Genomic DNA, 25,188 nt, shown 5'->3' on the forward strand with positions numbered 1-25,188 from the left:
GTCTGTTTTCCAAATTTCCAAAATGCACTTCTATCAATTTGTTCCCTGTGGGAAGAAACCCCATACATGTCAGCCTTGCCTAAATTGTAAAATAAAAGGTGCTAGGGCTAAAAGTTTGGCTCAGAAGCCTTCCACAGGTGCCATCAAAGGGTGGGAGGCTGAATGCCAAGACTGCATAGTCTGGATTCCACTTGATGTACCTTTAATCTCCCACCAGATATTGTGCCAGCCTTTTATCTCACTCTTGCAGGCTCTTTTTTAATCTCGGCTTTCTCCCTTTCTTACTGTTGTCAGTCTTTCTCTTCCTCCTTTTCTGTTTTTGTGGTGTTCTCTCTTGCGCTGGATCAAAGTCTATTAAGTACACAATAAGGTTCAGTCGCAAAAATGAGTGCAGGTGGGCCCCTCCTGCTAAAAATATGCGCTGCATCTCTGGTACCGAGCTCAAGGTATCCAGAGGAATAAAGTTGAGGGTCAAGCCTTGACAGGGGAAAGTTACTGCATGATGGACACTGGAGGGAATTGCCACTTTTTTGAAAAACAAATTGCTAAAATTCATAGTATTCTACTATACAGCCAGTAATAGACATTTTGTTTGCACGAGTAGATTCCTTAGCTCACACAGAATTATAAAATATGTTTTTTATACTTTCACATAATCCTGCAGGTATGTGGAATTTTCATAGCCCAATTCCCAGGACATATTGTTTGGGGTCACGGGCAACATGTTTTCATGTGTATTTTGTCCTCGGGACAAGTAGGCCCAACCCCCTGCAGCACAAACCCTTTGGCTGCCAGTTTGCAGTACCACATTATTGATCAGGGAAGGGCACTGTCTGCAGTTAAGGTAATGCATTTCCCCATATGTTAATGCTGTTCAAACTTGTATTTATGGTTCATTGAAAGCCTTTATTATTCGGCTGAGTACTCTTAAGAAAATGTTGTAAGCTCCGACTGCACTACTGCCAGTGGTAGCAGTAAAAATATGTACACACGTTTTCAAAGTTTAGCAATATAAGGCTATGTATAATGCCCCCAGAGTGCTCTGATTTGATGCAAATATATGCAGAAGCTTGAAAGCAAGATTGATGATTTTTTGCTTTCAAAATAAAATGTTCATAAAAAAAGGAAAAAAACATTTTTCTAAATTACTGTAAAATGTCAGGTACCATTTCTTTGCATCATCATTTAGTAACATGTGTTGATGCATGCTAGTATTCCCCCAAAATATTCATAATGGAAAATCAGTGTAACCAGTTCCAAAACGATTAAGGGAAACAAAAACAAACAAGCATTGGCAAAGCCAGTAGGTCTGAAATTGATGGTCAGCTTTTTAGTTTCACACACAAGTGATTGGATTGTTGCCGCCAGGACGTGCTAGGAGTACTCTTCCGAGATACTAATGGAGAACACACACCCGTGTTCCACTTACTTGACATTTTTCTGAATCTCAATTTCAACGTATTCGGTTGGAATTCGACTACATGTGATTTTTAGTACTTTTTTTGGATCTACTTCCCTTCTTACTTGCGGCATCATTACCTGAGAAACTCTACCTTATGATCCTTTGTGCTATCCAATTTCACTTCACTACAACCTTGTACCCAGCCGGGTTGGAATAATCACCGGCCTTGGGACTACAATTCGCCCAAGCGACCGTCCAGCGCCCTGAAGAGTCGTGGGATTACTCATCCCCGACGAAACACGTGTCGGCTGGTTGCTTTTCTCTTAAAGAATAAAGAATTCCCAGTTCTTCTGAAGTACTCTGAACGCATCATTTGTGTTTTATGCTACATCTATGCATTGTATTATGTATGTGTGCACAGGACTTTGTTGTATGAATTGGTTGTAGGGTTTCCCTACACACATTGAGGGGTTATATAGGGTCTCGCCTTCCTGTCCAGGACCATACTTACTTGTTTACTCAAACCTACTGTACGCATATCTGCTGAGCGTCGTGTTTTCCTATATACTAAAACCCTTTACACAGCTGCAGCTTTTTAGTTTTGTCAATGTGTGACTTGTTTTGGCATGGTTTTTGTAAAACCTTAAGGTTATGGTGTGGAAGTTGCCAAGCCCTCACCAATATAACAAACATTGGCAAAAGTAGTTTTTTTGGTCTTAAAAAGCACACTCTACCACAGTAGTTACTGGCACTGAACAAAACTACTTTGTGTGCAGATATGCTCCTTGTGAAAGAGCAGAATGCTTTCACTCACAGTGAAGCCAGCTGATTCCGAGAGACACAATTTTAATAACCACAAAAGGTCACGATCAAAGCCAGACCAAATTAGGGGACCAATTAGTAAAGAAAGTCTCATTAGTGAACCCATGTTATATGTCTTTGCATTAAGTGCAGCTATACAGCTTTCGTGAATTCCCAATAATTTAAAGAAGTAGAACAAGAAATAGTACTCCTGCAAAATATTTGTGAACTACATTTTAGCATGAGCAAATCTGCATGTGTAGATTTGCTCATGCGAAAACCTGAGTGTTTGCAAGTTTATTTTCCCTCCAACCACTTTTTTCCCAACTCTGGAAGAAGGTTTACATATGCCATTGTCAGGAGTCCTTTTCCAACATTTCTCAGTATGGGAAAAGATCAGAGAAGAGTGGTTGAAAACCCTTAAAACATGCAAGTTAGTAGGTTTGCACAGATTCAAAAGGGCATTCTAACCCTGGAATTATTGCTTACCACAACCTTCAACCTCAAAATGTAGATCTGCGAAAACATGGCAACATAAGGGGATTGCAAGTATTCAAACACTACCTTGGTATGATACCTGGCATAACCAGAGAGGCTATATCCAAGCTCTTATAAAATGAGATTGCTGCCATAATTTGTCGCTGCACTACTTGGCACGAAAGGGGCAAGTGGATTTTGTTACAGGACAAGTAGATTTATGAAGCAACCTGCCCAATGGACAAGTAGATATTTTATAAAATTCCACACCACCGATACAATCTGCTCCCCTGACTGATTTTGGAGTTGGATTTCTTGGAAAAGGGAGGGCAGGGAGTAGTACACTACACTAACTGACCTTCCTTTACCACCTCCTGTTTTTTCTTCTTCTTCTTACTGTTCTTCCTTTCCTTTCTCTCCCTCGTGTTGTATAATAAAGATGATTTCAGGGGAGGGTTTATTGGATTTTACAAGGGAAGTTGGGAAATTTAATGCAAGGTGGGATTTATTTGTTGTTGAATTGCAAATTAACAGTTGGGCCCTTACCGTGTTACAACAGATGCTTAATGTTTTCAAAGTGTAGGGTGTGAGGGGGTAACGGGAACAAAGGAGGTTGTTGTTTTTTATTTCTTGGTTCATTTCCTATTGTCATGGACATGCAGGGGTCCCAGATCTCCCCGATCTACCCATCCCTTGTCCTATTCCCGTCCTCTGTTAAGCTGCTATAACCCTGGAGACTGATATGGGGTTGGTGAGGGTACTCTCCTGGAACAGCAGTGATATCTTTGACTGCGTTAAACATGGGGCGGTCCTGAGAGTGTCCAAACATCACAATCCAGATATCCTCTTTTTACAAGAAACTAATTTCATGGGCAACAACTGCCCCTTTTTGGTGCCAATGAGTGTTTCGCAGGTGTACCATATGGGCTTCGCCAGGGGCTCCAGAGTTGTGTCCATTCTCTTACGAAATGGGTTACTGTTTGAGGTTCGTCTGTTGTGGCAGATATCTAGGGATAACAGGTTTTCTTTACGGGACACCACTTCCGCTTCTCTGCATATATGCCACCCCTGCCCAACGGTATACTTTCTAGAAACGGTGGGGAAGCTATTAGCACAATTCCCCCACGGACTACGATTAATAGGGGGATATTTTTAAAGGGTGGTGAGATGGAAGTGGGACTGATCTTGGAGGCTGCTGGGGGAATCCCATTACCTAAATTTATGAGAGCCTTTGGGCTTGTGGATCTGTGGTGAGCACCCCACTCCAGGGAATGGGAGTACTGCTTTTAGTCAGGGATGTGCTAATCCTTTTTCCACCTTGATAATTTCCTTGTACCCAATATCGACATCCACTGAGTGACCGATGCCCAGATTCTGTCCTGAGACCTCTGATCACTCGCCTGTGAAATGTCTTAGTCGGCTAGTCCCTGAAAGGATGAGCTTGAATCCTTTCTATTGGTGAACCCGGACCACAAATACCACTTTGTCGAGTTCACAGATTCCTTGTTCTGCCTTAATAAGGGGTCAGTGGTCTCCCCGGGTACCCTCAGAGAGGACTTCAGGCCACTGTGCGCAAAGATCTGATAAATTATCAGACTGGTGTCAAGAGGAGGCACAAACACAGTTTTAGACTTGGAGTCTCGAGTGCTAGAGTTGGAATCCCAGACATTGATCTCCCCTTTGAAATCTGATACACACCCAAGAGACAGTCAGACAGACCAAGAGGCCAAGCGGGTATGGAAAGCGACTCAGTCACATTTTATCAGTGGGGCAACAAAGCGAGCAAAATAATGCATTGGTTGTGTGCAAATACTCTGAGTGTGATCCCTGTAGACGCTATTGAAAAGGCAGATGGTCATGCTCAGGGCAGATAAAGGCATTGGTTAACAATTTGCTTCCTATTATGCAAAACTCTACCCGGTGGCGAAACAGCTGACACACAAGGACATGGAGATCTTTATTAAGCACCTCCCCGTCAGTGGCTTTGATCCTGTGGAGTGGGCTTCTCTGGAGGGCCCTGTTACGGTGTAGGAACTCAGAGCGGCACTTGGGAAGCTTGATGCTGGGACTGTCCTAGGGCCAAATGGGTTCCCAGCGAAGGTTTCTAGATTGCAAGCCTCTACATTAGTCCTACACCTGACATCAAACCACCACCACCTCACCAGAAAAACAAGCATTAAAAATGCAATAGGTCTCGCATTTACGCGAGTTTAAGCTATTGGCATTGTAAATGACAATGCCTTTTATTTATGTTTTAAAAACGAAAATATAAATAAAAGACATTGTCATTTACAATGCCAATAGCTCAAACTCTTGCACATGCGAGACCTATTGCATTGCAAATGCTTGTTTAATTATTACTTATAACTTATAAACATGCTGTGCAACATTCACAATGCTCTGCAACACATATTAAAAACGTTAACAAAGCCAATAGCTCTCTAAATACTTATAAGGCCCCAAAGGCGAGACCTATTGGCTATGCCAATGCTTGTTTAATAATTGTATTTGGTTGCTTAATAGAGGCCAACCCTTTGTAATGGAGTCCGACATGCTGCTTGGCTGAAAGTCGACCCTGTGGCATTTTCTGGTGCACATTTGGCACTGGAGCCTCTTCCGAGTAATCCAAGGATGCTGGGAAGAATCCTTTCCTTGTCGGCAGTGGCATCGAGTCACCCAGACTGTGCATGCAGCCATTCCCCTTCCAGAATTAAGAGGCGCGCGGCAAGGGCTGTGTGGACAGTTCGCCCATTGAGGCTCGATCAGTGGGCTTATTATAGCTAAGCAGGACTGGCATTTGTCTCTTGGGTGGAGTTTGGGCCACAGAGGGCACGGCATCACTTAACGCTCCATCTGCACTACAGACAGAAGTGGTCATCGAAGAACACTTGAAACTGTAGTGTTGGGAGAAGGGCAGAGCCAAGGGATTCTGCCCCAATTGGGCTTTACTCTGATTGGATGAGCGCCATGTACAGTAGATGGCCTCGCTTGATGAGCGAACAGCCGATGCATTGAATCGATTGTTCGAGTGGTTTGTATCACATTGCAAAGCTTCAGGAGACGAGCAATCTTTAAAACATAGAGTGGTGTCTGGTGTTCCCCTTGCTTATGGTTGCCCATCTTTGTCATTTTGAACAGTTGGCTGTAGTGCTTAGAAGTTAATTTGGCCGGCATCAAAATCGAATGATGTAATCGATGGTGGCCATGTCATTTTCTGCCACATCATACCCAGTATTGTAGCTATATAGCGCGTTCCCAAATCTGTGGATCTTGGATGGCCTTACGGTTCTGGAATTCTAAGCTGAAGTGATCTGTTGGTATGTTTTGGTCATGTTGCGTGCAGTTTACAAGTGCATGGTGTTGGGTTGTGGTCCGCCAGGTTGGAGTTGATGTATTGTGTAGTTCAGGAATATGTTGGACAGTGGACCGCCAGATGCACTTCTGGGCCTGTGTGGCGTGTTACGTGCATAGATGCATGCGCTGAAGGGCACTGCTATTGGTTTCATTTTGCTGGGTTGTCAATTGCTCAGCATCCAGGGTGGGCTTAAGGGCAGAGTGTTGTCTTTTAAGGTATATGTACTGTGTGCGTGTGTGCCTGTGTCAGTGTAAGGGGAGTGGAATTATGGTTGAGATGATATATACATTAGCTAAATGCATAGCTTAGAGTCATGTGATAAGTCACCCCTATGGAAACAGAATAAATCATGCACAGGGAACCAAGAAGTTCCTCAAGACCCTAGCCTATTAAACAGTCAATATCCAATGAGGTGAGATGAGAAGAATAAAAACATTGATGGGTGAAATACTTGCATTAATCAGAGCCACCAGTAAGTGCTCGGCGATGTATCCAAGGCCATCAGTTTTTGTTTTCCCACCATGTCCCTTCAGGCCAGAACCAGCCGTATGTAAACTAGCCTTGAGGTTGTTCCAATATGAACAGTGCATCACGAATTGCCAGGCAAGGCCATCTCTGAGCGAGAACACATCCATGCCGGCTTCAGCCTAGATAGGCCTTGCCAGGGAGGTACAGCTGCAGTCCTCTGGTACAGTGGGCAGGGGACCCACGTCCGGGTGTGCCCGTGTCACTTAGGGCGTTGCTGTGAGAAATGCAAAAAAAATGGTTGAAATGAAATGCCTCGGCATCTTGGCGTAAGTGCCATATTATGGCTAATGGGACATTAGAACCACTTTGACACTCCTAAATGGAAGCAATGCACCATATCCAAGAGAGTGCACAGCACCATAGCTGACGGTGCAGCTCTCTGGTACCCACGAGATGTGCTGTGGCCTCAGTGGAAAGTGCTGAGCCCAATTGAATATGACAGTTACTCCAGATCACCATGAGACCTGCTCGATAGACACACCATGCCCTATGAGATGTGCTGTGACCACGGGGACGGGCCATGTCCTTGCTAGATACTGATGTGACGCTTTCTGCCCAGGTGTGCACACCATGCCATCGCCAAGAAGCAGCACAATGTCATGCCCACTGTGCCATCCCACGCATGGGCAAGAGAGGCTGCACTGCTTTTGTTTATCAAGGAGGATAGATCTTGGGGGCGTGGCCAGGCGCTTATGAAGATGGCCGCCTAGGAACCGAGCTCCGCAGGGACTGCTGTTGTCTCCACGAAATCCGGCATCAAATCCTGGTTGGAGCGCATCCTTATCGCAGCGCCAACTCCCTTATGTGAAGCGCTACTGATCCGCGCTTTGAGCGAAGTCCGAGCACCCAGTGGGGATGTCACGCCGCGATCGACTGTGCTGCGGCTGACCCGGGATTGCGGCTTGGAGCCTGAGGACCGGGAGGGACACAAATAGAGGCCCCGGCTTGCGGCCTATACCCTGCACTGGGCCGGAGCGGGGCCCGCTCTCCGGCGGCTGGGCCCGCATAGGCGCCGAGCCGCGTTGCTGCCTGTGACCTTGCAAGATCCGACGGACATACTGGAGGAGGGGCACAAGAGCCTGTGGGGGTGCCGCGTGGGCCTCGGCTGACTCCGCTGCCGGCCCGTGGGTGCGGCCGGCCTGCGGACAGACGGGCTCTACCGGCAACGCTTTGCCACGCGGACACCCCAGACACGGGGAGGGGTCCTGGGGACCAGTGTGTGGCGGCGCGTATGAGGTTGGTGGCGTTGCGGCGTGAGCGGCGGCCCATGGCGCCATAGACTGGCTGAGCAGAGAACCCGAGCAGTGGGCCTGACGGCTGAGCCTCAGGCCTGGTGGTGGTGCTGAAAAAGAGACAGGAAGACCTACACTCGGGGCGAGTGCGCGGATACGCTTGAAGCCTTCCGCCCGCGACGAGAGAAGCCCTGGTCCTGTGGCCATAAATGGCGGGCTGAACTGATCTTTGCAAAAAGGGGGCGCCCTTGGCTGCTGGCTGGGGCCTAGTGTAGTGCACCGCGAAATCCCGCGCGGTGACAGAGCTGGCCTACCGCCCAGAATTACCACACTGCAGAGTGAAGGAGTGGAAACAGGGCACGAATAGCGATTGTCGTCACCCGGCCTGGTGGCATAGACCCTGGTGGTGAAGGAGCCGATATCCAACATGCGGCCCAAGGTGAGAACAACAACATAAACTAACAAACTAGATAAATATGCGGTGCCAACTGGTCCGACGCAGTCTGGAGCGACGGTGGGAAACACCACAGACCGAACGGAGCCCTCCTTGACTTCCATAATGGCCGCGATACAGACGCTAGGCACTAATCTCGAGACAAAAATGGACAAGATCTCCATTGAGGTTAACCTGCTACGCACGGACCTTGGCAAGACCACGGAGAGAGCGAGAACTAACGAGACGGATATCAAGGCACTACAGACCTCGGAAAAACAGCTCGAGGGGCGAGTAAATGAGCTCGTCCTCCAGCACCGCCAAATGGCGCTTAGGGTCGAGGACCAGGAAGGGAGGGCCCGACGGAGTAATATTCGCGTAGTTTGTGTGCCGGAAGGAACGGAGGGGCAAAGTGTGGAGCTATTTCTGGAAGACTTAATTCTCCGCCACTTAAAGCCGAAGAGACTCTCCAAGATCTTTACCATCGAGCGTGCCCACCGAGCCCTGCTCCCTAAACCCAGGCCGGGGGCTCCGCCAAGAACAATAATTGCCAAAATATTGAACTATCTGGATCGGGACGCCATCCTCCGGGCGGCCAGACAACAGGGAGACCTGCAATACGAAGGGGCCACTATCCGATTCTTTCTTGATTTCACGCTGCGAGTCCAGCAAGAACGACGCTCTTTCATGGGAGTAAAGGCGGCACTCCGAGAACGGGGCATCAAATATATGATGTTCTTCCCCGCAAAACTGAAGATCGTTGCGGGGGGCAAGTCCCACTTCTTCACCTCGCCGGCGGCGGTCCAGGAGTGGCTCGACGCGGCGGCAACGGAAGAACAAGTGGGGCACGACCGCGACAACTGGAGAGAGCCCAGGGCCGCCTCCCCCGGATCTGCGGCGGGGAGACCAGCGGTAGACGAGCAGAGTCAAAGGTCATGGTGTTCCAGGTCGAACAGTCCCCGCTGGGACCCGCTCCAAGACACAGCGGCACGATGAGGATTCAGACTGTGAAACCACGCCTCGTCGAACAGTAATGTATAATGATTGCACGGGGTTATGTGTGGTGTCACTGGTGTGGGGAAGCGGACCCATCCGCCCATTACTTCCGTGACTTTGTGACTGATCCTAGAGTGCACCATAGACTTAAGGGACTTATAGTCTGGGGTAACACAGGTATGTGGCTGGAGTTGGGGCCGGCCCACGTTCACTCTCTCTGGGGTGGGGTCAGGCGACAGGCGCTCTGCTAATTGGGGTAGTGGGTAGTTTGAAACCTACAGAGCAGGGAGCAGGGTGGGGGGTTTCTGTTCGAAGGGGCGGAAGAGCACTTCCGAAAGGGATGGAACGACGGAAGCTTACGGGTCCATTGCATGGGGTCCCAAACATTTTATGTATTGTTTTGAAATGTTGGGAGGGAAGGTGGGGGGGGGGGTGAGTTGGAAGGTTTTTATGGTCACACATTGCTAATATGAACAGAGTTAAAGAATACACCGGTGCGCAGGGACAGGCCAGCTCATACAGTAACGGATATGGCTAGTAGATGGGAGAGGAGTCTTGGGGTCCTTAGCTGGAATGTGAACGGGCTGGGTGATGGGCTCAAATGTACCATTGTCTTGCAATTTGTTATATGACACCTCCCTGATGTAGTATTCCTGCAGGAAACACACCTGATGGGTAATACATGCCAGGCCCTCAACAGATGGGGATATACTTTGGCGGTTCACTCCGGCTTCACCTCTGGCTCCAGAGGAGTGGGGATTCTGCTGCGCCGCTCCCTGCCCCTCCACATTGACCACTCGGAAACCGACCCGCTGGGCCGCTTTGCAGCACTGTCTGGGAGGTGGGAGGGTCGCAGGTTAAATCTCCTTTCCGCTTGTATCCCCCCTGGCCTTCGAACCCAATCCTATACAGACCTGGGAAAACTCCTACTCTCCCTCCCTGGTGGTCAGCTGATCATCGGGGGAGACTTCAACGCAGTGGTCTCAGGAACACAGGACAGACATCCTCCCAGAGACACACCCCAAGGGCAGAAATGGCTGGCTGACTTCCTGGATGCCTTCGGGCTCACAGACGTGTGACGACTTACGCACCCCACGGATAGGCACTTCACCTTCTACTCCGGCCCACATCATTCATTCTCCCGCCTAGATTATATATTGACTCCATTACAGCAGGACATGATCATACGGGAGGCCTCCCACCTAGCATGTGGTATCTCCGACCACTCACCAGTCTGGACACACATCACGATGGGGAATAGCCGGGAGGGCTGTGTGCTGCCAATAAACGCCTGGTATCTAAAAAATGAGGATCTTAGTAAAAAGCTGTCCCGCTCCATAATTCAATATTTCGAACAAAATGTCGGATCGGTGAGCTCCTCTGTAACTCTGTGGGAAGCTTTTAAAACAGTGCTCAGGGGAGAGGCCCGTCGGCCATTTCAGGCCGCCGTAAGGAAAGGGAGGCACAGATTAACTCTGTTGAATCGGACCTAAGGGCGCTGGAGGAGGCTGCATGCTCTGATCGGGAGCCAGAGGTGCAACATCGGCTGCGAATAAAAACTGCGGAGTATAGGGAGCTGGTTACGCAGACTGCCCAAACTGTGGCTCGACACAAGGCGGGCAGGCTCTACGATCAAGGCGACAAAGCAGGCAAACTTATAGCCTGGCTCGATTAAAAAAAAAAACAGCGGACCAATAAAGTGGTACCAGAAATACAAACCGCTTCAGGGGCCGTGGTTACGGAGCCCCGGGAGATCGCCACCGAATTTGCAAGGCACTTCCGGCAGGTATATAGTAGGGGGTCGGACCGTCCGGAGGAGGACTCTGTTGCCCTGCTGATAGATATTCGTATGCCATGCCTGTCGGATGTCGACCGGGATGCCCTGGAGGCTCCACTTGCCACAGCCGAACTGGAGCGTGCGATAATAGACCTTCGCCCGGGCAAAGCTCTTGGACCGAACGGTCTCCCAATTGAGCTTTACAAGCTAAAACCGGACGCCCTTAGTTTACACCTTAAACAAATGTTTGAAGAGAGCAAAGCGGCAGGAATACTGCCGCGAGATCAACGCCTAGCCACTATCGTGGCTATACCAAAAGAAGGGAAACCGAGGGAGTCATGTTCCTCATACAGACCCATTTCCCTGCTTAATGCAGAACCGAAAATATTGGCAAAAACTCTCGCCAATAGGCTTCAATCCGTCCTTCCCACTTTGGTCCACCCGGACCAGTCCTGCTTCGTGCCCCATCGCAACACGGCGCTCAACATTCGCCGCCGCCTGAATGGTGTACTGGGGAGGTGCCACACAATGCAAGAAGATGCGGTGGTGGTTTCGCTTGACGCCACCATGGCATTTGACACCCTAGAATGGCCCTACATGATAGCGGTGCTCCGTAAACTGGGCTTCGGCCCACACTTTACAGCATCGGTTCGTCTTCTCTACTCGGAGCCCCTGGCCCAGGTGGTAGTTAACAACAAGGTCTCCGAGGTTTTCGCCCTGGAGAGGGGAACCAGACAGGGCTGCCCGCTCTCACCCCTCTTATTTGCGCTCTCCCTTGAGCCACTTGCGGCGTGGATCAGGCAAGACGTCTACCTCACAGGGATACAATGGGCGGATGGATGGGAGGACAAAATCTCCCTATACGCTGATGATATCCTCCTTTACTTATCCAAACCACGGAGGTCTATTGTGGCAGCAATGGATATATTCACTAGTTTCGGGAAGAATTCGGGGTTCCGCATCAATTGGAGCAAGTCTCTCCTCTATGTCCTCCATGGCAGCCCCCCAGGCTTCCCAGCGACTGCCCATTAACCGTTGCGCAGGACGGATTCAAATACCTCAGTTTTTGTCTCCATAGACAAGACTATTCTGTACGAAAAGAATCTACTACCACCCCTGCGACGGCTCCAACGTGACTCTAATACTTGGCAGAGACTTCCACTATCCCTGCTGGGCCGTGCGGCCCGCTTCAAAATGATGGCACTTCCTAGGTTTCTCTACGCCCTCCAAAACTATCCGGACCTGGTACCAAATTCCTATTTTGTGGCAATAGAAGCGGCGCAGCGGGTCCTCCTCTCGTCAGGTACACCTAGAATAGCGCTGCACAAACTCACACTGGGATGGTACGATGGAGGGATAGCCCTCCCGGATATCCCCAAGTACTACTGGGTCGCTCACCTGTCTGCGATCAACCAAGGGACATATAGTGATGGTAACGACCCAGGTTACGGGATGGACTGATGGTTACTCCGAGGTGGGAATTATGAAGCCGCGCTCTATTCTAAACCTGGTAAACATCAGCTCACAGGACCGACGAAACACTCGGTACAAATATGGCATGCGGCGCATCGTAAGCTGGGTTGGTCCAATACTCTGACCATGGCCACTCCACTGTGGGCGTCGGAGAGGCTGGGCAACTTGGGTCACACTAAGGGGTTCCATAGCTGGGACCTTATTGGTATCTCACAGGTCAAAGACCTGTGGGGCCCCAAGGGGGTCAGATCCTTTACTTACTTACAGGACACATACGACTTAGCGCACACTGAATAATTCAGATATATGCAGATTAGACACTGCCTCCAATCAATCATACCACCGGAGACCACGCCCCCACAGGCCTCCCCACTTGAGGACAGGTTGCTCGACGGACATATGCCAGAACATGCCATCTCCCTCACATATAAAAAACTGATAAATAATCCTCCTGATCCACTCGGGTGCCTTAAAGAGAAATGGGTGGCCGATGGACTTGAGATCGATGATGAGGAATGGGTGAGTGCGCTGGCATCCCCTAGGGAGGTGGCGATTTCGGCTAGACTTAGGCTCATACAACTTAAAATACTGCATAGAGTATACATCTCCTGCACTAGACTACAGGCGATGGGAAGAGGGGGGGAGGGGCTCTGCAGGCGGGGCTGCGGTGAGACGGGCTCTTTCTTCCATATACTGTGGGACTGCCCGAGTGTGCGGAGATACTGGAGGCGTGTGGTTTATTGCATGCAGGAAGTATGGGGGGTAGACATACGCCCAGAGGCTAAGAGATGCCTCTTGAACATCTGGGAACCCACAGACTTGCCTACGAAAGGGAAAATCTGGGTCACACTTGGGCAAATGGTGGCAAAAAGAAACATCGCCCGCCTTTGGGGTGCATCCGCTCCGCCGAAATTAGCCGAATGGCAAAAAGACATGGATTGGTTATGCTGCAGGAGAAGACTGTGTATACGGCGCAAGGGTGCCCTCGGAAGTGGGGGGAGATATGGTCAAATTGGAACGAATATAGAGGTGACATCTGAATACACAGGAGGTTCAGCACTATGTACTATGGTAAGATCTCCAAGTACCTATACACTTTTGTTTCTTTACCAGGTAACGAGTAAACTTCTAATAAAGCATACGACACATTTAACATGTAATTTTTTTTTATCTTTTCTTCTTTATTGATTTTGAATGAAGATTTCTTCCATGTCATATTTCATATTTTTCATAGCCATAGCCAACGCGTTTCGTCTCCCATGAGACTTCTTCAGGGCTATCAAAAGAGCATACACGAAAGAATTTTAGGATTCAATGTTAGCATTTCTAAACATTGTTTAAAAAACATATTTCGATTCCTTCACAAACAAATGTTTTTCTATAAAAACATAACGTGTCTGTATAGTTCTACATTGACCATATCATTCACAAAGCATTTTACATGCACAGATGGAGGACCTAGTCTATGAGGTAAGGAACTTGCGATATGTACTTATGAAGTCACTAATGCAGAGAATAACTAATACTAAGAAACAATAACACTAATGTTGTCTCATGCCTTTATAGACTAGGTCCTCCATCTGTGCATGTAAAATGCTTTGTGAATGATATGGTCAATGTAGAACTATACAGACATGTTATGTTTTTATAGAAAAACATTTGTTTGTGAAGGAATCGAAATATGTTTTTTAAACAATGTTTAGAAATGCTAACATTGAATCCTAAAATTCTTTCGTGTATGCTCTTTTGATAGCCCTGAAGAAGTCTCATGGGAGACGAAACGCGTTGGCTATGGTTATGAAAATATGAAATATGACATGGAAGAAATCTTCATTCAAAATCAATAAAGAAGAAAAGATAAAAAAATGTACATGTTAAATGTGTCGTATGCTTTATTAGAAGTTTACTCGTTACCTGGTAAAGATACAAAAGTGTATAGGTACTTGGAGATCTTACCATAGTACATAGTGCTGAACCTCCTGTGTATTCATATGTTGTTGTAGGACTTAGTCCTACATTGTTGAGAGTAAAGAGGGTAGTACTCTCTGGTTTCGTGCACTATCTGAATTATCTACGTTAACCACTAATATTTGTCTGGTGCGGTTCTAATCAGCCTCCACCCTCCCCTTTGTATATACATAGAGGTGACATCTGTGAGCCTCCACAGGCCCACCGGTCCAGCTTGGAGACTATAGACTGAACATATTATACTTCGATAGCTAATTCAAATGACACTATGTCCCACACTGTCAATGTATGTTACTGGTGTTATAATGACTCTAATGTGAAAATTTACTGACCATCTCTGTTCCTTGTTTTTTGCAAATAAAAAGAATTAAAAAAAAAAAGGAGGATAGATCTTGAAACTGGTGTAACCTGAGGGTCTGGGCGGAGCCTGACCACGCATAGTTTCATAGATTTAATATTCTCAAGGAATGGTTAGCTTCAGCCGCCCCATATACCCCGTCTCTTTGAGCTTTTAAATCAAACCAGAAGTTGTACAACATGAGGCACCTTTAACCTCTTCCTGGCCCGAGACCATTTCTAGCTTGACCTCTATAGTTTTGTTTTTTGTAGCGAGTTTAATTGCAACACCTCTGAGAACAGAAGAAAGAAAACACTTTATACAAAAATAACCTGCTAAATCAGAACCTTCTTTCACTTTTAAACAAGCGGCCGTGCGGCAGCAAAAGTGAAAGTGTTCGCGATCAAAGCGGCCGTGTGGCCGCGAAAGTAATTGCGGTAAAGCGCGGCGTGCGCACCCGCGCACATGCACTGTAGCTCTAGGCTGGCCTGGTAGCACTTTTTGGAGCCCTCTCAATAAGTCTCGCCAGACCAGAGCATGCGCTGGGTCAGACGAGACCTAACAAAGAAAATAGCAATACAGGAACTCATCAATGCCAATGCCGCGACATCAAATAACTCTTTTGCTGTGGTCAAAGAATTAGCCAAACTCAGCACAGAGACAGCAGACATCCCACCCCCCTCTCAAAACCTCTGCGACAATCTGGCCTCCTTCTTCCACCGCAAGATCAAGGAGGTCTATGACAGCTTTGCAACCCAAAACCCACCCACCCGCAACTACTGCACCCAGTGGCTCCAGACCAGAGCAGAACTTTCCCAATTGAACCACCCTCACCTCTGATCATGAAGAGCATCCACTCCAGAGCCCATTCGGATCCCTACCTTCAATACATCCTAAACAGAGCCGGAATCTCCATTACACCAGAACTCTGCCGCACCGCAACTGCTCCATCAAGTCTACCACCTTCCCTGAAGACTGGAAGCACACAGAAATCAACCACCTGCTGAAGAAACCCTTTCCCGACCCGACGGAACTCAAGAACTACAGACCCATCTCTCTGCTCCCCTTCCCAGACCCAGACATAGTCATAGAGAAAGCCATCAACGCCCAACTCTCCAAGTTCATCGAAACAAACCACATCATGGACCTCTGCCAATCGAGCTTCAGAAGCAACCACAGCACGAGACTGCTCTCCTCACCACTACAGACGACATCCGCACCCTCATCGACCAAGGCGAAATTGAAGCCCTCATCATCCTGGACCTCTCAGCCGCCTTCAACACCAGCTTCCACCACACCCTCTGCCCAAGACTCCACGACACCAGCATCCGTGACAAAGCCCTGGAATGGATCCGGCTGAACACAGAGTCAGACTTCCACCATTTAACTCCGAACCCACAGAGATCAGCTGCGGAGTGCCTGACGACTCCTCCTGGAGCCCCACCCTCTTTAACATCTACATGGCCCGCTTGCAGCCATCGTTGAAGCCACAGACTCAACATCTTCTCCTACGCCGACGACACCCAGTGGATTCTTTCCCTCGCAGACGAACCCACAGCGCCAAGACCAACTTCCACAACGGAGTGAAGGCAGTTGCCACCTGGATGAAGGACAGCTGCCTCAAGCTTAACTCTGACAAGACCGAAGTCCTCATCCTGGGCTCTGCCCCCTCCGCCTAGGACTACTGGTGGCCAACAGTGCTCAGAACTCCCCTCCCCCACACCCATGGACCACGCACGAAACCTCAACATCATCCTGGACTCCTTGCTCTCGGTGAATCGCCAAATCAACGCTGTTTCATCATCCTGCTTCTACACGCTCTGCCTACTTTGTAAGATCTTCAAGTGGATTCCCACTGAGTCCAGGAAAACCATCACCCATGTGCTTGTCAGCAGGAGACTTGACTACGGCAATACACTTTACACCAGCACCACCCAGAACCTCCTAAAGGAACTGCAGAACATCCAGAACGCCTCCGCTAGACTCAATCAGAACATCCCACGCCATAGACACATCACCGGCCACCTGAGACACCTTTACTGGCTGCTCATCAATAAAAGAATTACCTTCAAGCTCCTCGCGCATGTCTACAAAGCCCTCCACAATGCCGAACCTGCATACCTCAACCACAGCCTATCCTTCTACACTCCCACCAGACATCTCCGCTCCGTCCAACTGGCCCTGGCCACAATCTCACGGATCCACAAAATCACTGCTGGAGGAAGATGCTTCTCCTACCTCACTGCGAAGACCTGGAACTCCCTGCCCCTGCACATCAGTAAATCACCATTGCTGCAGCAATTCAGGAAGGTCTTAAGATGTGGCTCTTCACTGAACCGCATATCCCCCCCCCCCTTCCTCCCCACCCACTCAGCAACTTGAGCCCCTTACGGGTGAGTAGTAACACCTTATAAATAACCAATTGAGTATAGAAGTCAAAGTCTTAGCCAAAGCACTAGTGAATCACATGATAAATGGTTAGCTCGCTATTGACAAGAGAAAAAGCATTTGATTCAGTAGGATAGGATTATCTGTTCCTCCTGCTAGAGAAACTAAACTTCACCCCACGGTTTTACCATTATGTCAAACGTCTGTGCACCGACCTTCTGGCAAGGGTTCGGACTGGGTGGGCTACCTCTAATGTCTTTGCAATAAGATGAGGCACCAGCAGGGATGACCGCTCTCCCCACTCCTAGCTAGCTATGGAGCCCTTGGCACGATGTATATGGGTAGATGATCAGAGCAGGGATTTGAATGGGCACCAGGACTGGAAGATAGGATGACACTATATGCGATGACGAGCTGGTGTTCCTGAGTTACCTGCAATGGTCTGGTCAGCGACTGCTGCAGATCCTCCATACATTTGGCTCCTTTTCTGGCTTGCGCTTAAATGATTTGAAGTTCTCCTTGTTTACCATTGGAGATCAACCACGAGATTTGGCATGGACTTGAACATCCGTACGGAGGGAGGGTTTCCCTACCTGGGGGGTCTAGGTCACACCAGACCCCCAAAGAGCCTGGCAGAATTACACAAAAATTGTATTAGATAGGATAGTGGCAGATATTGCATAGTGGTCGGCACTACTTCTGTCGCTCCTTGGCCGATCTACTACCTTTAAAATAGTCTACCTGTGCAGAGTACTTTATCTTTATATTTTTTATATATATATATACTGGTGCTCGCCAGTAGGTACTTTATAGTTAGGTCCTTGTTTCTATAGGAAAAGTATTTTTTCTTTTGCCAGTATCTTTGACGAATCTTCAAATGCTCCTGCGCTTTGTTTAATTAGGCCTCCGGGTGGGCCAGGTCACGGGGGCAATTGAATTAATGCGGGGGCGGCCACCTCCCTGGGCTAAATATATAACAGAATGTGTGGGGGGTGGGTTCCAGTTCCCCTACGCAGCCCCTGGGACTTCCACAACCCAGGGGCTATTGTATTGTAATGCGGGGGGGGGGGGGTCATCATGAGTGATGTCACTGAACATGTCATGAGTGATGTCATATGTGACGTAATCAGCAGTGCATTGCAGGGGCGCGAATTATAGTTAGCTCAGATAACTATAAGGGCTGAATTTCTCTGGTTTTGTACGAGTGAAATGTCAGCCTAACTATAACGTCTCTGTAACCTTTGTTTTTTTCAGTGAATTTATAAGGTTTTTTTAAATGCTAATTCCTAACTATAACATTCCTGAAACCTGTGTGTTTTTCTGTGAATATATATATATATATATATATATAAGAGAATGTGATGGTTTTATGCATAATTGGTTTTATGTGGATAGACTTGTATATCCATATGCATTGAGTTGTGTAGTAGGACATATATGGTTTTAATTATCCCTTTTATGTACAATGGCACTTGTCACTTTATTCATTTGTACTGTATCTGTGTGTTGGCTGTTATATTTAATCATGTGACAGCCTGGACTGTTGTGAAGTATGCCACAAGCCACAATTGCAGAGTGTGCATAATGTCTCGATAAAGCACTGTCACTTTTGAACACACATGATGTATTTATTTATTTATTTTATTTATTTACTAAACTTTTAGAGCGCGAACAAATACCACGAATGGTGTCTCGGCGCTGGGCAGACAGAGAGGCACTTCCTGTGCATTATTGAGTGAATAACCAAGTCTTCACTTGCTTTCTGAAGAGCAGCAGTGAAGAGCTGTTTTTTATGTGATGGGGCAAGGAGTTCCAGAGCCTCGAGGCAGCTACCAAGAAACGTCTGTCTCCCCAAGTGACTGTTCTCACTCGTTGAATGCATAGGGATGCAGATGAGGCAGATCTTAACGCTCTCTTGGGAACATACAGCTGCAGTGATTCCCTAAAAAAGTCGGGTCCTTGGCTATTCAGTGCCTTGTATATAATACACAAAGCCTTGAATTTTGTTCTTTTTTAGGTCTCGGCTGCGAAAGCTGCGCTTGCGCAGTCTCGCTCAGAGATTTAATGACTTTGAGTGACTTTGAGAAGAGGGGCTTGCACCCGCCCCTCTTCTCTCCTGTTCTCCATTGGCTGGCCTCTTAAATGCTGGCCAGCCACTGGAGAAGAGGTCCAGTCACTCCGTTGAAGCCCCGTCCTTTTCGGATCGGGGGGCGTGTTTTTTCGTTGCTTTTCGCAGGGCGTGTTTTTCTCTCCTCCAGCCAATGGCAAGAGGAGAGAAAAAGAAACACGCCCCCGAATCCGAAACCGAGGCTGCGTTTCTCCGAGGCAGTTCTTCTCTGCCTCGGAGAAAGGCCGTGGTGTCCCGGCGTTGCTCCCTCACCTGATCTCCTTGTTTAGGACTTGTTACTGGAGCTGTGAACAGAAGATTAATTATGTTGACGGTTTCTAGAGAGATGTAGAGTGCAGGCCGTTCATTACATTCGGAAATAAAAAGAATGGGAGGATAAAGGAATCTTAATTGGCACGAGGCGCCGCTCCACGCATGAATACTCCATCAGCTCGCGCCACGATCGGGGTCGCAGATCTGGAGGGCCCGGCGAGCCTGGCAGCAAGGGGGTGCAGACCTGAGACCACTCTATAAGGGGGGCGCAGCTGACATTTTCCTTTATTTCAAGGGAGGGAAAATAATAATACATTTGAAGGGGAGGCGGGTGTGTCTTGGAGCCCCTGGCGCGCGTCGTGGGCTGGCAGGGACAGATTAATTGGTGCCTGCCAGCCGCGTGTGTGCCAGCGCGCGGCGGCGGAGCAGCGAGTGACGCAAAGATGGGCGAATAATTGGGCCTTTTATGTAAGCCGTAAATGCAAAACTCCCTCCCTCTCAATCTCCCTGTCCCTCCTCGCCCCTTCTCCGGGGCCCTCCGCTCTCCGCTTCGGTGCGCACTCCCTTCCTCTCGTCGCATTTTTTTCCCCTTCCGCTCTAATTCGCTTCCTCTCCACACGTCTTCTCTCACGCATGCACTTTCACGGGCTCTCCTCTCCGCACATGCCTCCTCTTCGCTCTTCTACTCTCCCAGGTGCGCATCCCTTGTCTCCCATATACTTTCCTGCACGCGCAGTCCTCTCCCCAGCTACATTACCTTCTAAACTCGACGTCTCTCCCACAAGCACAGCTATTCCTCCCCCGCTCCACTTCGATTCCCTTTCTAACCTCTGCTTCTGCCCCACGTGTTCATTCCTTCTCCCCGCTTCTCTCCACATGGCCATTCACTACTTCAGTCGCTCGGTGTCTTCCATATGCAGTCTTTTCGTCACTGTATTGCTTTTACGAGTGCCGATGTCCTCTGGCTTCCAACGCCTCTCTCACCTACACATGCCCCTCTTCTTGTATCGCAGGGGGGGCAGCTCTCCTCCGTACCTCACTCGCTCTTTTTACATTCCCTCTACTTCTCGTCTACGGACACGTGTCCTTCTTCTACTTCTCCACCACCACAGTATGTGTCTCCACTCGCCCTTGGCACTGGAGAGACTGAAACACATCCTGTGTCATTATGGACACAGTTTCCCGTCCTGTACTTTTGTGTGACCACACTATGCATTCTGGGGGTTGTAGTCCAGCTGAAAACAATGATTTGTAGATGAAAAAATTAATGACGGGAGTGACTCTAGTCCCACTAAACCTTGGAAGTGATTATTCACACACACCCATGCATGCACGTATGCAAACACACACACACACTCTCTCAAAAGGTGCACTGCCTTCTCACAAACACATGTTTGTAAAACAGGTTCTTTAACCCAGCATGCCATCTTACTGGCATAAAACCTCTGATCAGCTGAACTCTGCTGCAAACACTTAACCTCCTGAGCTATCTCACTGCTACTGAAGCTTGTCACCGGAAAGTGATGAAGATGTCAAAGGCCTTGTTCAGGTCTGGGCAGAGGCATTGCTTCCATGCTAGTCAGGACCCTTCTGCTGCCTGCCATTCCCACATCCACTGGTGGTAATTGTTCTCAACTAATGACATCTCTGAATGGCTGTTTTGTGGAAACAGCACCTGGTGGAGACTCCCCAGCTGTGGAGAATTCTGGGCCTACAGGCAGTGCAGCAGAGACATCCTGGGGCAGTCTCAAGGGATTTATTGCGCTTCACCAGGCCATGAGGGCTACAAGGCACCATGTCAACCCCAAGGGTTACCTTCTCTGGGGGCACAAGTACCTCCCCCACTCCCAGCAAAAGGGGAAACCTCTCCTGCATGCCAGTTGTATCTCTGAGGACATTTCTGGGATTCCCCCTTTGTCAGCTGGTGTTTGTGCATAACATGGCTTCTGGGTCGAGGTTTGGTTGGCCACTGGCAAAGACAGGGATACCATCACCTGACTGGCGCTAGCCGGCCTCTGCCTTCTAGGTGGCACCCGTGTGGCAATATCTTGCTGATGGGACTCTAATGCTACTCAAACCTGATGTTTAAACCATGGTAATATTTTCGCAGATACCTTAGTGCTTAGATGTACTATAAAGTCTTCCAAATTGTTGGTTATTTAATGTTTTCTCCCCCTGATGCCTCTGACCCCCTCTCCCCACAACCCCCTATGCTTCCAATGCCTCTTATACCATCCTCGTCCCACACTTGTATCACGTTTTCTAATTGGGGGTTCCTTTGTGAGTGCCGGGAAAATATGAGACTCGCACCCCTCTAATCGTATTGAGCAGAATACACCCCCCCCCCCCCACTCATCTCAACTCCCTCATGAACATTCTGATGTAGTGACGTCCGCCCTCTTCCTTCTCTCCGTTACTCTACCCACCTCCTATTTTACAAGTAATACGGGAGGCACATGGATCCGAGCACTAGTGCAATTCCACGCACTTGGGAAGCATGCAGCAGGGCCCGTATTACGCAGGCGTTACGCTGCAGCACACCATGACACTGACCCCGATTACAGTGCGGAAGGAAACTCTGACATATTACGCCTGCGTGGAGGAGAGCGCATTAGAGAAAGACAGAGCCACTGTCCGAAACTACTACTTCATGTTTCCCCGGAGGAGGAACATTTCTCTTTTAAAATTGAACATCTCCCCTCGCAGGCGGGGCAGTGTGTATCAAGAGATGAGAGGCTGGTGACGTCGGTCGAAAGGGATGGCTAGGTGCCCCGAGTGAACGAGTGGTGATGCTGTGGGCTGTTCTGCCTCAGTAGGTAAGAAGGGATGGGCACTGAGCTCACAGGGAGTAACAAGCATTTACAATGCAATGGTCTCGGCATTGGTAAAGTTAGAGCTATTGGCATTGCTCATGACATTATTTTTGTTTATGTTTTTGTTTTTAAAACATTTAAAGAAACTGCATTGTCATGAGCAATGCCAATAGCTCTAACTTTAACAATGCCGAGACCGTTGCATTGTAAATGCTTGTTTTACTGGGAGCCAGTGCAGTTGGTAGACGACGGATGAAATAGGCGCGAACTTGGGAGTTTTGGTCAAGATTCGTGCAGCGGCGTTCTGCACCATTTGTAACTTTTTGAGGACCTGCTCCTGAGCATTCAGCAGAAGCCCATTACAGTAGTCCACCTTGGATAGCACCAAGGAGGACATCAGGGTTTTCCCTGCAGACAGGGGAAGGTAAGGTAGTAACCTTTTCACTTTCCGTAGCGTAAAAAAGGAAGAGGAGACTACTGCATTGGCATGATTAGTGAAACTTAGTTTGTTGTCAAACAACACTCCTAGGTTTCTGACCTTTGAGACTGGGATGGGTGGGTTGCCCATTTCCGGTGGCCACCAGATCGGAGACCAAGATGGTTTTAGGTCTCCAAACACCATTACCTCGGTCTTATCGGTGTTCAGCTTTAGACAATTACTGTCCATCCAATGACTGATGGCTCTCATGCCCGTCTGAAAGTTGGCTGCCACTTCGGTCCCGTTTTTATGCACTGCCAACACCAACTGGGTATCGTCGGCGTACGAAGTCACTCCCATTCCGTGGATTTTAATGACCCTCGCCAAGTCCGACACATAGATGTTAAAAAGTGTCGGACTCAGCGAGGATCCCTGGGGAACTCCGCAAGGCAGCACAAACGTTGGTGAATAGAAATTCCCCATCTTTACTGACTGTTCTCTGTTAGCCAGGAAAGAAGCCAGAAGCTCCGCACCGGCGCTTTAAGAGCCTGAGGCAGTAACAAAGTTGCAAAAAAATGCAACAACGTGTTGACGGTTTGACGAAGATCGCGGCTGCGATCGAAACGAGTTACCTGTGCAACAAATAAAACCGCTTCTTAAGTGAAAAAAAGGTGATCGAAAGCGTTACCTGTGCAGCAAATAAAACCGCTCCTTAAGTGATCCTGAGCATCCTGGTGCTTGTTCTGTGTGTGGACAGGCGTGTTGAAGATACATATAGAGAGAGAGCTGGATATAGAGATGTAGAGATAGAAGTGTGTGTGTGTGTGTGTGTGTGTGTATATATATATATATAATGCGAGTGTGTGTTTGTATATGTATGTGTGTGTGTGTGTGTGTGTGTGTGTGTGTGTGTGTATGAGATATATATATATATATATATATATATATATATATATGTGTGTGTATGTGTATATAAGATATAGTTTGGAGAGCCTACCTGCTGTTTGGCGCGCCTACCTGCTTCCATGGTAAAAATAATTCTTTATTTACTGCTCTAAGTGGGGGTCTCCATCTTGGATCAGTACATTTTTTTTTTTTTTTAAACTGCCCACTCCAATTGTTAGGCACGTGCATGTTTGGTGACGCCTGCAAACACAAATGCCATCCCTCATGCATTTACATACGGAATGACACCGCAGCAGTAGCATCATGACACTTTTTAAATTTTCTTCTACAAAACCATTTTGCTTTCGACCAAAGCCATACAACATCGCCAAAAAGCTTTGGCAGAGGAATTGGGTCACAAAGTGGAACATAATACCTTTGCCAGTGCTTGTTTACCCACCCTCCTCTATCACCTGTGCAGACCTTTCCACTCACTGGGATGCTCTTGGTTCGCACTCTACAGGTGGTAGCAATGTCTGGTACTGCAGAACTATAGGCTGATGGTTCTGTGGGTTCTTAATCTAAACTGTCCTTGTCCTCCTAGTGTTGAGGCAGCGGTAAGTCTTCATCTCCTAAAAACTTGTCTTCCCAAAGCAACAACCTTGTGGTGTTACTGTTTGCTATTAACATTTTTAGAATGTTTTATTTATTTTCAATGATGCATCTTATAAGTAAAAGACTGCTGCAGTTTGGTGGTCTGCTGGACACCAGGCATTCTCTTTTCGAACACGTGCAATATGCGCATTCATGTTTTTTTCCAAAAAAGGGAAACATTTGTATTTTTTACAATGTGTTTTTGTTCCGGCTATTGACAGCTGGTGCTCTTATTTCAGATCATACCTGAGAGAGACCCCAAGACTTTTTTTCAAGTACCTCTCGGTCTATCTCATACATGCATTCCAAACCAAGCAAATAGCATGGCTGTGCCTTTTTTACTGATTTGATGTATTTTCCTGAAAACAATATATATTATGTCGGGGAATGGAAGACAAGAATGGAGGCGAATATCATCATGTGGTTCTGTTTTTTTTCTAGATAAAACGGTCCTAGACCAAGATGAAGCAAATCCATTTTCCTTCAAGCACTTTGTGAAAAGCAATAAACTCTTGAAATCAATGGATGAAAACAAGAAAAAACTATCTTTTAAGCAGGTAAGAAAGGTGTTTTTATTTATAGGTTTAACATTTTTCTTCAGAAAAATAGATGTGAGCCTCTTTGCTCCGGAAATTTAGGGAAAGACTCAAGACCTTACTGTTAGAATGAACTGATCACCACCTAGCAGCTAGCAACTCCAGTACCTTGAGACCCTCGCGGGTAATTTGCAGCGCTTTATACATCCTGATTGATTTTTTTTATTTTTTTTTTATTAAAGTTTTTATTGAAATGAGACAAATCAAATAATACAGAGTTTGCGGCTGTGCGATCCACAAATAACAAATCAGTAATAGCATTGTGACATTTCCGG

General features: G+C 47.8%; 1 protein-coding gene across 4 annotated transcripts in view; it reads left to right on the forward strand.

Moving 5' to 3' along the window:
• ENTR1 (endosome associated trafficking regulator 1) overlaps positions 1-25,188 on the forward strand; it is a 251,098-nt gene that overhangs the window by 3,996 nt on the left and 221,914 nt on the right. For all 4 annotated transcript variants that reach the window (XM_085613139.1, XM_085613120.1, XM_085613114.1 and 1 more), the window contains exon 2: positions 24,759-24,874. Coding sequence is in view for 3 of the 4 variants with exons in the window: in XM_085613120.1 (XP_085469246.1) it covers positions 24,759-24,874 (116 nt within the window). In the remaining variant the exon portion in view is untranslated. The remainder of the gene's footprint in view (positions 1-24,758; positions 24,875-25,188) is intronic.

Source organism: Triturus cristatus, chromosome 1_2 (genome assembly GCF_964204655.1).
Source record: "Triturus cristatus chromosome 1_2, aTriCri1.1, whole genome shotgun sequence".
In the NCBI taxonomy this organism is placed as follows: Eukaryota; Metazoa; Chordata; class Amphibia; order Caudata; family Salamandridae; genus Triturus; species Triturus cristatus.